At 40.9% G+C, this 15251-nt stretch overlaps 1 protein-coding gene across 1 annotated transcript in view; it reads right to left on the bottom strand.

Annotated features, from left to right (window-relative positions):
* POLD1 (DNA polymerase delta 1, catalytic subunit) overlaps window positions 1-15251 on the bottom strand; it is a 384813-nt gene that overhangs the window by 43896 nt on the left and 325666 nt on the right. The window contains exons 22-23 of the mRNA XM_053690816.1: window positions 12275-12377; window positions 5419-5551 (exon numbers count right to left, since the gene is read on the bottom strand). Of these exons, the coding sequence (XP_053546791.1) occupies window positions 5419-5551; window positions 12275-12377 (236 nt within the window). The remainder of the gene's footprint in view (window positions 1-5418; window positions 5552-12274; window positions 12378-15251) is intronic.

Below are 15251 nucleotides of genomic sequence, written 5' to 3'. Positions count from 1 at the left end.
TAGTCGTTCTTTACTTGATATATTCAACCTTGAAAGTCAAATTTTTATAGTAAAATATTTGAAATAAAAAAACCTACTGTGCCTTTAAATAATAAAAGCGCAACAATTTTTCTGCTTGCAGTAATAATAACTTTGCAGCGATAAAAAGTGCCATCCAAGACTTAACAATACTGCTCCGTTTGTTCAGTTCAGCTATGTATCAAACTTAATAAAACTCTAGACACTTGCACCTCACCACAGCTCTGCTGCGGCGCCTACCTGCCCCCAGACCAACACTGATCTTCAGTGAGCGGCGCTCCCAAGTCTCTTTGTACCCTTATATGCACAAACTGACTTAGGCCACACCAGAGCCCAGGAACCTGCTGCTAGTCGGAGATCCGCATGACTACTGCGCGGCTGTGCGCACAAAACTAGGCCCCGTCCACCTTGGGCGTAAATCGAGTCAAATTGAGAACCGCATGGGAATAAAAATATGTCGGTTTTCATATAACCCCAAATAATGAAAAAACGCCAATGTGCCCCTCTTAAACACACATTCCCTTAGCCAGGTATAAGTTATTACAATAACGACAGCCCTTAGGGAACGAACCGCATCTCCCAGCGTCAGCCCACACACAGCATAGTCAGCATAAGTGAACACAATAAAGTCACTGTGCAAACACACTTGATAATTAATAAAAGAAAAAGGGAATTCCAGGCACACCATTTCATTTTACATAGTGCATACCGTTATCCCACCCCAGTACAGGGGATAATGTCAGCCTGTTCTGATGTATCTAGTCCCCCCAGAAGCAAATGACTGAACATACCTCAATGCTGAGCGTAGCATGACACGGTTCCCCACACTGAAGATGTTCTTTACACTACCTTCAACCGATCTGTGGGAAACAGCAGGATCTTAGAGAAAAATAGTACTCACTGGCACCATTTTAAAACAAAAAAATTATTGATTGAAGAATCTAAACTAACATCTCACTTTACCTCTTCCTATCACTAACACAGGCAAAGAGAATGACTGGGGTGGGAGGAGCTATATATACACAGCTCTGCTGTGGTGCTCTTTGCCTCCTCCTGCTGACCAGGAGGCGTAATACCATAAGTAAGGCTGAAATCCGTGGACTCGTCATATCTTGTAAAAGAAATACATATATTTAAAACTTTATGTATTTTTATAAAGCGCCAAACCATAGCTGAGAGTGTCTTAAATAATGATAAATACTTACCGAAAGACACCCACCCACATATAGCAGACAGCCAAACCAGTACTGAAAACTATCAGCAGAGGTAATGGTATATAAGAGTATATCGTCGATCTGAAAAGGGAGGTAGGAGATGAATCCCTACGACCGATAACAGAGAACCCTGTTCCGCGAGGGAAACCATAAAATCAAATAGGCGTGGGCAAGAAAACTCCTAGCTAAAGCCCAGAAACAGAAACACCCAGACTATACTGAACGGTGCGAAAAAAGAAAGCGGATCCCATCCAGGTGCTTAAAAATTTATGACTTTATTTCGATTTACAAATCCACATTAAAAACAGCCTTTTCAGTCTGTGAAGCTTCAGAGACACACACATATGACATGGGAGCTGCTGAGAGGTTCGGTCTAAAGATCTGCTTTAGTGGAGGTGACCAACGGACGTTAAAAATTCACCACCAGGTAAGACCTCTTTACCTGAAATGGACACTCGCATCCAGAGATGACAGACGGGATGAGGCTACCGCATGAGGAGCGGGGTGAGTGAATAGTTGGCTATTTGCAGGCATAAGCTACAGTCCTTTTATGTTGGTTCACTGAAACTGCTATAACTTACTGGCTGAAAGAAAAGAGGGATATTTACGCCCATATATTTCTACACTGCACATGAATGTCTGTTTTACTGATTGGGAATAGGGGCATTGCTACCGGCAAATCTTTTTTGCTCTTTTTGTTCTATACTGAACGATGGCACAGAGACTTGAATAAAACGCTTACTGACACTGAATGGAAACACATCTTTAATAATACAAGGAAGTTCTCTTCTTCCACAAGATTCTTAGAGACAAATCACAAACTATTGACCAGATGATAATTGACACCCGCTAGACTGAAAAGCATTTTTCCGGCTTCCTCAGGCTTGTGTTGGAGAGGATGTGGGAGAAGGGGGACGTTGATACACATTTGGTGGGAATGTCCAAAGCTGAAATCTTTTTGGGAGAACATCCAAAATATTATAAAACTAATATTGGGACAGAGGGAACAATACCAACTTGACCCAACGACAGCACTACTTAATCTATTACCTGTATGTAAATGTAGATTGCGACTGCGACTAATTCAACTGACTTTGAATTCCGCTATATCCTTAATAGCTAAACTTTGGAAGTCACAGTCCTGCCCGACGGTGATTAGTTGGACTACCCACATGACTGACACATTGAGGTTAGAAGAATATGGTTACTTTAAAGCTAATAAACTGGAATTTTTCCATGATCACAAATTGACATAAGGAGCTATACACAGGACTCTGGGGTGACATGAGGAGTTATTACCTGCATTTGAACTTACTGAGGAAATCACAAGTGGTGATCTTGCCTCCGCCCATCATTCTCACTTTCATTTTCATTCTCCTCTTTCCCATGCCTAATCCCATGCCAACACACTAATTATTTTACATATACATAAGGATTGGTTTGAAGGGTATGGGAGGAGATAAAGATGTATACAATTTTTTTTTTTGCTTTGAGAGATTCGGCATAGTTATAGTTATAAGTTTTTGTTATTTCTGTGATACTGTTTATCACAGACTAATTTTAACTTTTTTCTTTTTGGATAACCACTGCGAGTCCACTGTTATTAGGAAGGAACACTTTGGACATTCAGATTGAATAGACTTTGCAGCTGGTTGTGATTTACGACGTTACAATGTGATGACTTGTACTATCTTGAAAATAATTGTACTGTAACAGCATTGTTGTTTCATTGTATCAAAAGACCAATATAATAATAATAAAAAAAGAATAAATATAAAAAATCAAATAGGCGATATTCTCTTCTCATCCCTCTGACAAACACTGTACTCTGAGAGGAATTGGGTTTCAGAATGCTTAGAAGCACTTATCATAGAAGAAATCATAAAAATCAAGCACAAACTTACTTCACCACCTCCATAGGTGAAGTTTGTAAAACTGAATTGTGGGTGTGGCGAGGGGTGTATTTATAGGCATTTTGAGGTTTGGGAAACTTTGCCCCTCCTGGTAGGATTGTATATCCCATACGTCACTAGCTCATGGACTCTTGCCAATTACATGAAAGAAATAAACAGGTCCCACAACTAATTGTCAAAAGTAAGCAAAATAAAATAAAGCAGGCAATACAATCTATATTATGAATGAAAATTAGAATTTAGGCCTCAACTCAAAATTTAATAAAAACAACAAAGAAGGCTTTCTTGAAAAAAAACGTCAGATTGTCTGAGGCTCCTAAAACCAAGAGAGATATCCCACTAGTAAGAGGAAATCCTCTCCTCCTAAACGATCCTTGTCCTGTGTAGATGATGTTAATGATATTACCAGATACGAGTAGACACTGGAGCTCCCTTCGTAATGAAAGCTTACTAATCTCACAACGGCACCGTTCCGTAAACTGGAAGTGCGGGCGTCACGTGAGCGGGACCAAGTAACACTGTGCAATACTTTTTACCAGGGTAAAAAGGGCGCGAAGATAAAAACAGTTTAAAAAATGTCTCACTCTTATAATAAAATAAGCCTCAAAAGTCAGTGTGACTTCTGTCCTGCATTTAAGCTCCTGCCTTAAAAATAAAAATAAGACCTACTGTAGGTTACCTAATAAAGAGTATCCATTATTGTTAACCCCATACATCCCTTAGCCATCATGTTTCATTCTGAGTGCCATTCATAATATGTGCTAAATATATTGTCCCCATATGAATCCTCTCTATAAAAAAATAAAAAATAAGGATTATTATGTCCCAGAAAAAATGGATCTGAAAGAGGTTTAACCTCTTAAGTGCTGCTGTCCTTCTGTACCTAGAAGGCAAAGGCAATTACCTTAGATCCAATTGCATGATAGATGCTGATCCTTAGGTGTGGCAGGCGCTTTACTCCCTGTCATAGACATAGGAAAAGAAAGAACAGAGTAACTAACTCTGGCTTTCTACAAAGGGGTAGCAAAGTATTAAAAGTAAAGCAAAGACTTCCTTGCCGTCTTTTAACTGCTAAAAGCCACCACTACTCTTACTCAAGAGATTGACATGGACACAGCTAGACCCCAATCCTTGCTTGCAGGGAACAGTACCCATAAAAAGATTAAAATCTTCAGACACCAACTTCGCACAACCTCCATTGACAGAGGCAAAAAGAATGACTGGGGGTTATGGTTAAGGCAGTTACACTTAACAGCTTTGCTGGGGTGCTCTTTGTCTCCTCCTGCTGGCCAGGAGTTGAATATCCCACTAGTAATAGGAATAATGTTGTGGACTCTCCATCTCATAGGAAAGAAATGTTTTTTTAAAAAGTAAAAATTGTAACATTTCAATATGGGTGCCACCATTTTAATACTTATGTTTCACTGAAGGTATCTGAAGCCGAGTTCCTCAGCATGTACAAACACGTCAGCAATGTAATGCAATGAAAGGTAAATTTTAACACAGCAGAACCCATGACTAGAGAGGTGGCGAATAACCTCAGTATTATGCTCATAAAATAAATTTAGAGTTTAATTCTTTTAAAGTGATGGTAAACTGTAGCATTTTTAAAACACTATTCACTATTCTGCATGTAAGGAGTAAAATAAAAGGTACATTCATTCATGATTTTTAATTATAAACATGAACTAAAATGTACCTTTATTTTAACATCTCTTTCTACTAACATAACCCCCCTCTGACTATCCCCCACAAAGCTATTGGTTTTTTTTCCCCACAAGGTGACGTTTCCACTTCTTCTCCAATAGCTGTGTTAGCCATACAGTACTGAACCGTTCAGTGCCGTATGGCTAGCAAAGCTATTGGAGAAGAGGTGGAAATGTCCCCTTGTGAAAAAAAAATTAACTTAGCAGAGGTTGGTTGGAGGGGGGGTTGTTAGTAGAAAAAGAGATAAAATAAACATACATTTTAGCGCATGTTTAATAAAAAAATCATGAATGAACGTACCTTTATTTTAATCCTTACAAGCAGACTAACGGTTCAAAAACGCTACAGTTTACCATCACTTTAAGTCCATGGGCTCTAGGTTTCTTCTATGGTGAAAAATAAAATGTTCGTATGTATTAATGTTGTGAGTTCGTTTATTTACAATTCTGGTTGCCATAGAAGAGCACAAGGATATGAACAATATACACCATTTCTGTCAAGGAACATCCCATTGTCTTTGTTCTGTTTGCATAAGACCCTGTGTTTGGTGACACAGTAGTACTTACTAAGTAATGTGCTCTCAGCCTTGGTCTCTCCCAGAATGGGCTCAAAAATTCTGAGCAGGGGCTTTGCCAGCTGCTGCTCCAGATAATACTGCGTATCAATGGGAATGTTATTCTCAAGCACATAGATAGGATCCTGCACAAAAGAAAACACAATTCTTAACATCACAATAAAGATTGAATGCACACACTGCAATTCCACCACTGGTTCACACTTGTACTAATATAGTCAAGAAACTTCAGGTTCTTTTAGAAGACATATTACTTTAAATCCTTTTACCCTCAAGCAACAGGTGGTGGCCAAGATACAATCACCATTGTTATCTAAATATATTTTTAAACTGAATATCCCTTTTTCATATTTTTATCAAATTGATTTTATATCTGTTTAGAAAAAAAAAACATGCATACTACCCTAAGCTTTTTATGTAGTTCCTCTAGGATGTCTGAGTAGGGGAACAAGACAGACAATAGGGTTTGTGCCTTTCATTGACTCAGCTTAATGAATAGGTGGATTGCAGAAGTTATGTAGAAGACAAAAGCCTCCTGGCCTCGGTCAGAAGGAACTCACTTTCCCTGCCAGGTCAGACTATGTAAAAAGTATATACAGACATATAAAAAAAAGCAGAAGTGCAACCTGTCTATAAACTCACTCTCTCCCAAGATGCACCTAATTTAAGCAGGTGTGTTCTTTCTGTCTTTAAAGCAGTTTCAGCTGCTTTCACTTTTATCCCCAACGTACAAACAGTAAGAGAACGGGTGTAAGATGCCCCCTATGCAATGCAACTTTCCACGGGCTTCTAGAATTCTGCACAAATTATTTTTTATTTTCTACCATTGGTTGCCCTTCTTGTGATCGAGGGTTCTATGTTAAAAAAACAACTCAGCTCTGTGGACACGATATGCAAATAATCCCAGACCATCTGGAAGTTGGTTGATGCTATAAAGTGGTGAGTGAACCAGAAAGTCTGTCTCATGACCAGTGGCTGCTTCACAACATCCTCCCTAAGTATATTTGCAACTCCTATCAAAAGTATTAAAGGGATATAAAACCTAAAACATTTTGTGATTCAGACAGAGCAGACCATTTAAAAAAGTTTCCATTTTACTTTAATTATCACATTTGCTTAGTTCCCATGATATTCTGAGTTGACTAGATACCTAGGTAGGCATCTGGATCACTAATTGGCAGGAAATAGTGCTGCCTTCTAGTGCACTTGTAAATAGATAACATTCTTGCAAAACGGATGCCATATAGTGCTCCAGAAATGGGTCGGCTCCTAAGCATACATCCCTGCTAATAAGTAAATCAGAAAGTTGTTTAAAATTGCATACTGGGTTTCATTTCCCTTTAACATTAACTTGTGTCTAAACACCAATGCAATATGTCTAGTTTCTAGTGTATTCATACACTTCGTACAAAACATAAATTATGCTTACCTAATAATTTCCTTTTCTTCTGATGGAAAGAGTCCACAGCTGCATTCATTACTTTTGGGAAATAAGAACCTGGCCACCAGGAGGAGGCAAAGACACCCCAGCCAAAGGCTTAAATACTCCTCCCACTCCCCTCATCCCCCAGTCATTCTGCAGAGAAACAAGGAACAGTTGAAGAAATATCAGGGTGAAAGGTGCCAGAAGAATAATAAGGACGCCCCACATAAAATTACGGGTGGGGAGTTGTGGACAAAAGGAAAGAAAAGGAAATGATCAGGTAAGCATAATTTATGTTTTTCTTCTTAAATGGAAAGAGTCCATAGCTGCATTCATTACTTTAGGGGAAAAACAATATCCAAGCTATAGAGGACACTGAATGCCAAGACGGGAAAGTACAATAGGCGGCCCATACTGAGGGCACCAGGCCTGAACCTCTACCCAATAAAAAACCCCGCTTAGTCCCAAGCCGAGAAAATTTTAAAAGGAAAAAAACCAATAACAGACTCGCAGTTAGTCCAGAAGCCAAACTAGAGACCGCAAACGGACTCGACTGAACCAACAGCCCTCCAGGAGACACCGTCGACCAACAGACGGTCCCCCACTGCTCAACCCCCACAAATGAAGGGGACAACAGCCGAAACCCCCAAGGGGACAAGGCAAAGGAGATCCGAGGAAACCGAAAGATCCCCTAATACAAAAAAGAACACCTCCAAGAGTAAACCCAGCTCACAAAGACCCAAAGGGGCCCAAACAGGGAAAGGAGGCCATGCCTATACCAAGCAAAACCCGGGATAAGACCAGCCACATAGACAGAACAGACGACTCTCCAACATCCTGCAAGCACAGAATGCAACAAAAGAGGAAAAATCCTCCCAGTGTCTGACCATCGAATACCAAGGCATTCGACCATGAAAAAGTGTGTAATACACCCAGATGAAAAACCCCAAGTTTGAGAACACAGAGTCCATAACAGGACAACACAGTACTTGCGAGGAAGAAGAAGCAGTCGACCAAGAAACAGACTGCAAAAGCAACCCCCGGACAGAGGGAATGCTCCAGGCAACCTAAGTCACCTGACCTACACACAGGTCCCTAAAAAAGGGAACACAAAACCTCAATCGGGGCCCCCTGAGAAGGAGAGAATACCCTCAGAACCCGAAGGAAGAGTAAACCCTCTTCTGAAATCAATGAAGCAAGTTGAAAGGAAAATCTGTACCCTAGCAGACTGAGCTAACAGGATAGACTCAACAAAGCTCACACACCCAGAGGAGACTGAGACCCGAATGCAGCGCCTTAGACCGCTCGGCCATCCTGACCTGCAGACCCACACCCAGCTGGACCAACCCAGCCTCAGGGATCCAAGACATGGGGAACAAAAGAATCCTGAACAGGTACAGGAACGAGCATAAGGACAGCACAGCCATCCCCACAGAGCACAAGTACAACCCGACTCTGAAAACAGACAACAAGGCCATAGACCTAAGGATCTATCAAAAAAAAGGCCCAACAAGTCTGACGTAGAGCCAGCAAGACCCCAGGGGGAACCAATCCCACCTTGCCCCCTGCCATCCAGGAGAAGCCGCCAAGCAAGGACTCCATCTCCATAGGGAGGAGAATATCCCCTAAGAAAAGGGATGATGCCGGAAGGGCAACAACTGTCCTCAAGGCCGAAGCCACCAGCTAATGGGAAGATAAATTCCCAACATAGATGTCCTAGAAAAGGACCCCCCTACAAGAAGCTTGCCAAGCAGAGGCACAGCCAACCCATTCGCCTACAGAGCAGGGTATCCACGGGAACACTGTCAAGCTGACCAGGGGAATGCAACCCTAAGGTGCACCAGAAATTGGACATCCAGCGCCAGCAGCTGGGTATGAACCAACAACCCTCGAGGCGCAAGCCACACATCTAACCACTAGATGACATGGGCTACACTGTGGCAAAGAGCAAAAAATACTCTGAAAACCTGGTCAACCATGACCAGGTCAGGTAGATGGAGCAAGGACATAGCCCAAGTTCCCACTACCCTGGGACACCCCGACCAGCCCTGAGATTCAAGATTCCAAAACCACCCAAAACTGGGTCAGGAAAAACGCCAAGCGAAGTTTCAGAAACCGGAAGTCTCAGGGAGAAAAACAGGTCCGGGCACCTAATAGTTCAGGCAAACCTTACCCTAGAACTAAACTCCCCCACCTGGCCAAAAAGCCAGACACAAGGGATATGGATGCATATCCAGAGAATCCGGATAGCGAGAAGAACTCGAAAGCCCCGACCAAAGGAAGGAACCACCGCTAGCTAAAGTCCAACGCTACAAGGAGCAAGGCTAGAAGTCGTATGAAGATACTTCTCAAAGCCTCAGGACAACCAAGGGATACCTTGAGGTAATTTTTTTTTTCCTACTAGCAGGATTAGTCTCCCTATCACCTCTGCACAAGCAGAGGACACAAGGAAGAGAAAGGCACTAAGAGTAAGAGCTGCATCTAGATACACTATAAACAGTTTACGCGTACACCTGCAAGGTGTCAAGAGCTGCAACTGGTTTCAAACTGCTAACCCTTCGCATACTAGACAGCTATCCTGTACAAGCTGTTGGATCAAGCCCAAAAGGACAAATCCAGAGGCCTAAAAATGAAGGCCAAACCGCTCAACTGCGGTAAGGGGCGATAAGCCCTCCAGCCCTCCACCACAAGGGGGAGGAAAACTCTAGGTTCTGATGACATCAGATGTCGGATAGAGTGACACAGCAGAAAACTCCCCTGCCCAGTCACCTATGACTGAAGGCAATAAGGAATGAAAAAATCCTTCCCGCCTCACAGACCTACAGGTCCTCTCGAATGCTTAGTTGAACATGAAAAACAAAGATAACCTGAGCCCTTTGTGCTTCTACCGAACAATTCGAGCAGAACAGCGTCACGTGTCTGAACAGCCGCAAGACTGAACGAACCCAACAGGACTCACTCAGGGTCCTAACCAGCAAGACTGAACGAACCCAACCCAGCCTGCACTCAGGGTCCTAACCAGCAAGCTGCATACATTCTCCCTCATAGGGGAAAAAACAGACATTTTTAACATAGGACTAACATGTCCAAAACAACTTCCGAAGAAGTAATAGAGTATCAATCCCAGAAGGTTCCCGAAGGAAACAAAACCAAATAAAAGACATCCCATCGGATATAAATAAAATATAAAGCAACCCGGAGTTAACGCCCAAAAAGACACAGGCCTACCCGCAGGACCAGCCAAACGGAGCCCTATCTTTCAAAAACTGGGAAAGATCTCAACAAATGACAATCAGGAGATTACCTCATCCCCACATGTCTAAAGACGTGCACCATCCGAATTAGCAGACTGAATATCCCCGTATCTGGTGACAACGATAAGGGCATTCAATAACTGAAAATCATGTCTGAGCAATACGCGAAGGCGCGCAATCCTGTAACGAAAGGCACAACACTCAGGGACAGTTACACCTGCGGGGAACTGTAGAGGTCCTGCCCAAGGCGGAATGCCCAGGACAATAGGGCACAAGCACATTCTCAAAGAAACGTCTGGACTCTGCAGACGACCAAGCGAAAACGTGCTGCAACCTCCAGGGGGAACACACCACCCTGCATGGAGGAATCAGAAACTGGGTTACCCGCATGTGTAGAAGTATGAATTGGTAGGGAACTTGCCTCTCGGAGGACAGGGCCCCAGAGGCGGATGGCTCAGCAGTCCCTTGATTACCTGAACAAGGCGCTCTGAAATGGAATACGGAACAAAACTGGTCGACATGAGTAAACGAGGCCAATCCGGATTCGTCACCGGACACAGAATCTGAAATCAAAATAGTCTCAGTATCAGAATCCTCCGTAACTGCATCTGAAATTAGCACAGTCTCAGCATCAGAATCCTCCATAACTGGATAGAGGATATATAAATAAGGACTAATGTAGTTAAAACAAAAACGGCACCTGACACCCCCCCAATGGCTGGGGCACTCACCACCTCCTATAACCAGACCCCTGCGTACTAGAATATTTCCTTCGCCACATGGTCGGGAATGCGGAAATAGAAAGCAGAACGTAACCACGCCCGAACACAAGGTGAACCGTACAGTCCAAAAAAGCACGCCCAACCAAAAGGCCGCATCACTTCCAAAGGCCTCAACGTTCCAAACCACAAGCCCCTAAACATCACACATAAGCAGGTTGAATCACATAACAAACATGATTATAAACCCCCCTGTTCAATAACATCCTTAGGAGATAGTAACCCTCGATTCCAAGATACTACAAGAGGCTCAATGAGACCCTTATAAGTTAGACCCACAAGGTGGTAGCCTCTCGGGAAATCATTCACATTACAGAACATTGATGAATAAAGTAAGATGAAACAATCTTACTGGAATCTACGCTGTGGAACAGGAACATGGCTTTTCAAGTGTGACGGATAGTAGCCTCGCCTCCGCCATGGACTTGAGAGAAGAAAGCAGGCAGCGGAGCTAAGTTAGACAACGCTGATTGCTTGAGGAGCTGTTAATCTGAGTCAGGATGGTTTTGCAGAAAGACTCTCCCTGCATCTCCGGACTAACTTTCATCCAAGCCCTCACTGAGAGACTGACAGGACTACTTAAAATTCCTGTCCAATGCCGAAGAGTACTACCCTCCATAAAAGACAAAAAACAAAAATTAAAAATTCTGACACTTCTCTGCCAACCTCCTGGGATGAAAGGCAAAGAATGACTGGGGATGTGGGGAGTGGGAGGAGTATTTAAGCCTTTGGCTGGGGTATCTTTGCCTCCTCCTGGTGTCCAGGATCTTATTTCCCAAAAGTAATGAATGCAGCTGCGGACTTTTTCCATTTAAGAAGGAAATCAATAGATTTTACCTGAATACAAGTACAAATAATAAACCCCTTATGCTTTTTGTACAGTACATGCCCAGCACAGAACTTTTATGTTCACATATACATATAGATACGTTCGAACATAAAACAAAAACACAATAATATACATATGTATGTACATAAACACACAGGCACATTCCTGCTTACTTACATAAAACACATATGCGCACACACACATTACTATACGTGTATAAACACATATGCACATACATACTTACATAAAACACATATGCACATACATAAGAACATAACACACACATATATACGTAATGCACACAACACACACATGCACATATGTACCTACATAACACATGTATATATATATATACTTGCATTAAGACACATGCATGGAAAATTTTCAATATGGTTTACTAGTAAGGAGGAAAAGTTGCTTATTGTTATAGAAAAGAAAAACAAACTACAGTGATGCGCTGCTATACAAAGATGACTAAATAGTCTATAGGTACTTGTGAAATAGAATACTCATTTTATCTGACAGTCACACTTTGCAGAAAACCCTACAAATGGAGCTCTCACCTCAGACTTCATATAGGCAGCCACTCCTTTTGCAGCTCCAATAATTACATAAGGCACTCTGTCTCCCAGATTGGGGGCACTGCCTGGATCTCTCTTTCTCATTCTGTAAAGAAGGAAAAACACTTAATAGGATTCCACCTAGGACATCAATATCTGAAAATATATTTGAGTTTGATCACTAGAGCTACAAACACACAATTTATTAGGACATGTTTTGCCATAAATTTAGTGTTCTCTCCAGGACCTATTTGATGGGCACACCACCCAGCTGAAGTGAAGGTATAGAAAGTTCAAAATTAAAATGTGTACGGATGCATTTAAATTTCAAACAGAAGCATCTATGCAATATACTTCCATTAGCAAAAATGCTTTTAGTAAAAGTCATTTCTGGTTTTAAGCAGCATACGCACATATCTTGTGAGGGCCGTGCACCAGCATTCAAACACCATGCCTGCTCAGAGAGCTGGTGGTGGTGTGCATTACTACTGTAAAGTCTTAAAGGGACAGTATACACCAATTTTCATATGTAAGAGACACAACTATAAAGAATAATATGCACAGATCCTAATATCAAAATTATTTTATAAACTTACTTAGAAGCTCCCAATTTAGCACGGTTGATGAGATTAGGCTGGAACACCCAGTGAAATAAGATGAGAAAGCAGGAAGAGCAGACAACCCCCCCCCCATACATATGAACAAAAGAGCCATTACACAAACAGGAATCTGTAGACATCAGTATACTTCTAAAACGTTGGGGCCTGAAAATCAGCACAATATTATTTAAAATAAAAAACAAACAAAAAACCCCCCCAAAATATACATTGTTACAAAAAACCTCCCAGATGGGCTATATAAATTAATCATCTACAAAACATTTATGCAAAGAAAAATCTAATGTACAATGTCCCTTTAATTTGTGCCATACAAGCCACTGCTGCCTCTTTGAGAAGGTGAGGTGAAGACTGGTGCACTGGGCACTCGCGGGATATGTGTGCATGCCACTGATAAACTGTTATAACTTTTACTAGAAGCATTTTTGCTAATGGAAGTATATTGCAAAAATGTTTATATTTCAAATTGAAATGGACCCAATTTTAATTTTGACTTTTCTATCCCTTTAAGCAAAAAATGAGCCAACATTAAAGGGACTGTAAATGTTAACCCACAACAACAATAATTCTGTTAATATATATATTATATTTTTACCTCAGTTCGCAGACTATAAGCGCTACGGAAGCGTTTTAAAATCATTAAAAATAATTACCGTTTTTTTAAATCCACTATCTGACCATGCAGCTTGAGATTTTTTTTTCCATGTACAGTGCTGCAGGGCGGTTTTGTCAATCATTCACTTTTAAACGCTCATTTTCGGATCCGGAGCCCGCATTTACACTTCCTTTGCGCATGCGCAGTTGAACCACTCAGCTTAACAATATAAGAAGTGGATCCTGATGCTAACCGCATTGTGATTCTCTGCTTATACGCTACTAAGTACAACTAAGTTATCGAGTCACTTATTACCCCCTAGACTATAACGAGCAAATAAAAATAAAATACTGTAATTGGTAAGTCAATTTTTGGAAATATATATATATATATATTTATAGGATGTGTGTGTGTGTGTGTATGTATGTATATATATATATATATATATATATATATATATATATATATATATATATATATATATATAAAAATAAATGTAAATAACAATATATACTAATATAGGCAATATGGCATATGTCAAAAGATAAGTAGGTTTAATAAAAGGTTGATTTTATATTTTATAAATTATATAAATGATTTTCAATAAATGGTGTTAGTAAATATGATAACGATTTTTTTTACTTATTTTTTAAGAGAATAAGACATTGTTTGCTTTTTTTTTTTTTTTTTTTGTTTCAAAAAGCTTTATGGTTTTCCAACAAATATAGAAAACAGAGTAGGTTGCACATGTATACAATTCAACTCAATAATCTTGTACAATAAAATGAACTATAAAGTGAAATGTCCATACTCTAGTCCTCTCCGCAGTCATTGCGCTAGAGAGACTAAGAAGGTTCCGTGTCCTGTTAAGCTTGTAAACACAATGTGAACAAATATAATGTAAACAAAAAGGTATAGCCTTAACAATTAGATCGGTAACTGCAATTGCACTTTAGTATTATGTAAGCACCTCAGCCTATGTGTTGGGGATCCTCCCCCGCCCACAGTGACAGCATACGTTCATGAGTGTCAACAGAACCCTGTCTAATGTGGTGATATCTTTCCAATATTAATAGTGTGGTGACTTGCGGTTTCCAGTCTGCCAGTGTCGGTATTTTTTGCGATTTCCAGTTTTTGGAGATTAATATTTTGGCACTGTTCAGCATCATCATCAATAAAGCTTTGTATTCTTTTTTCTCAATTTTAGGCAGGGACAGATATAGGAGTATCTTAGGGTTGCTGGGTAAAGTGTAACCTAGAATGTCCTTAATACAGGAGATAATGTCAGTCCAGTATTGATCTAGTTTGGGGCAAGACCACCAGATGTGTGTAATTGAGACCTCCTCCCCACACTCCCTCCAGCACCTTCCTGAGGCTGTTTTATAGATATGTTGCAGTCTCTCAGGTGTAAGGTACCACCTAGAGAGGAATTTATAACTCGACTCTACTATTCTAGCAGAGATTGAAGATTTTTTAGTAGTTTGAAAAGCTGTCTGCCATTCCTGCGGTGCAATATCTGTATGCAGTTCTCTTTCCCATGCCTTAACATAGGATGGGAGAGCATGAGAATCTTCTAGTGCGAGAAGTTTATATAATTTCGAGATTGCGCGTCGTGGGACTGTTGTCTGTGTGCAGAGGGTTTCAAATGGAGTTTTTGGCCTTGTAAAAGCTTGTCTTTGTTGGTGTGTGGACATGTAATGGACTATTTGAGCATATTAGAACCAATTCATGATTGTAGTGGGCATTGGTCCTGTATCTCCCTGAGTGT

This window comes from Bombina bombina, chromosome 8 (assembly GCF_027579735.1).
Source record: "Bombina bombina isolate aBomBom1 chromosome 8, aBomBom1.pri, whole genome shotgun sequence".
NCBI lineage: Eukaryota > Metazoa > Chordata > Amphibia > Anura > Bombinatoridae > Bombina > Bombina bombina.
The sequence above is the reverse complement of the archived record's forward strand: the minus strand, read 5'-3'. Positions and strand labels throughout refer to the sequence as shown.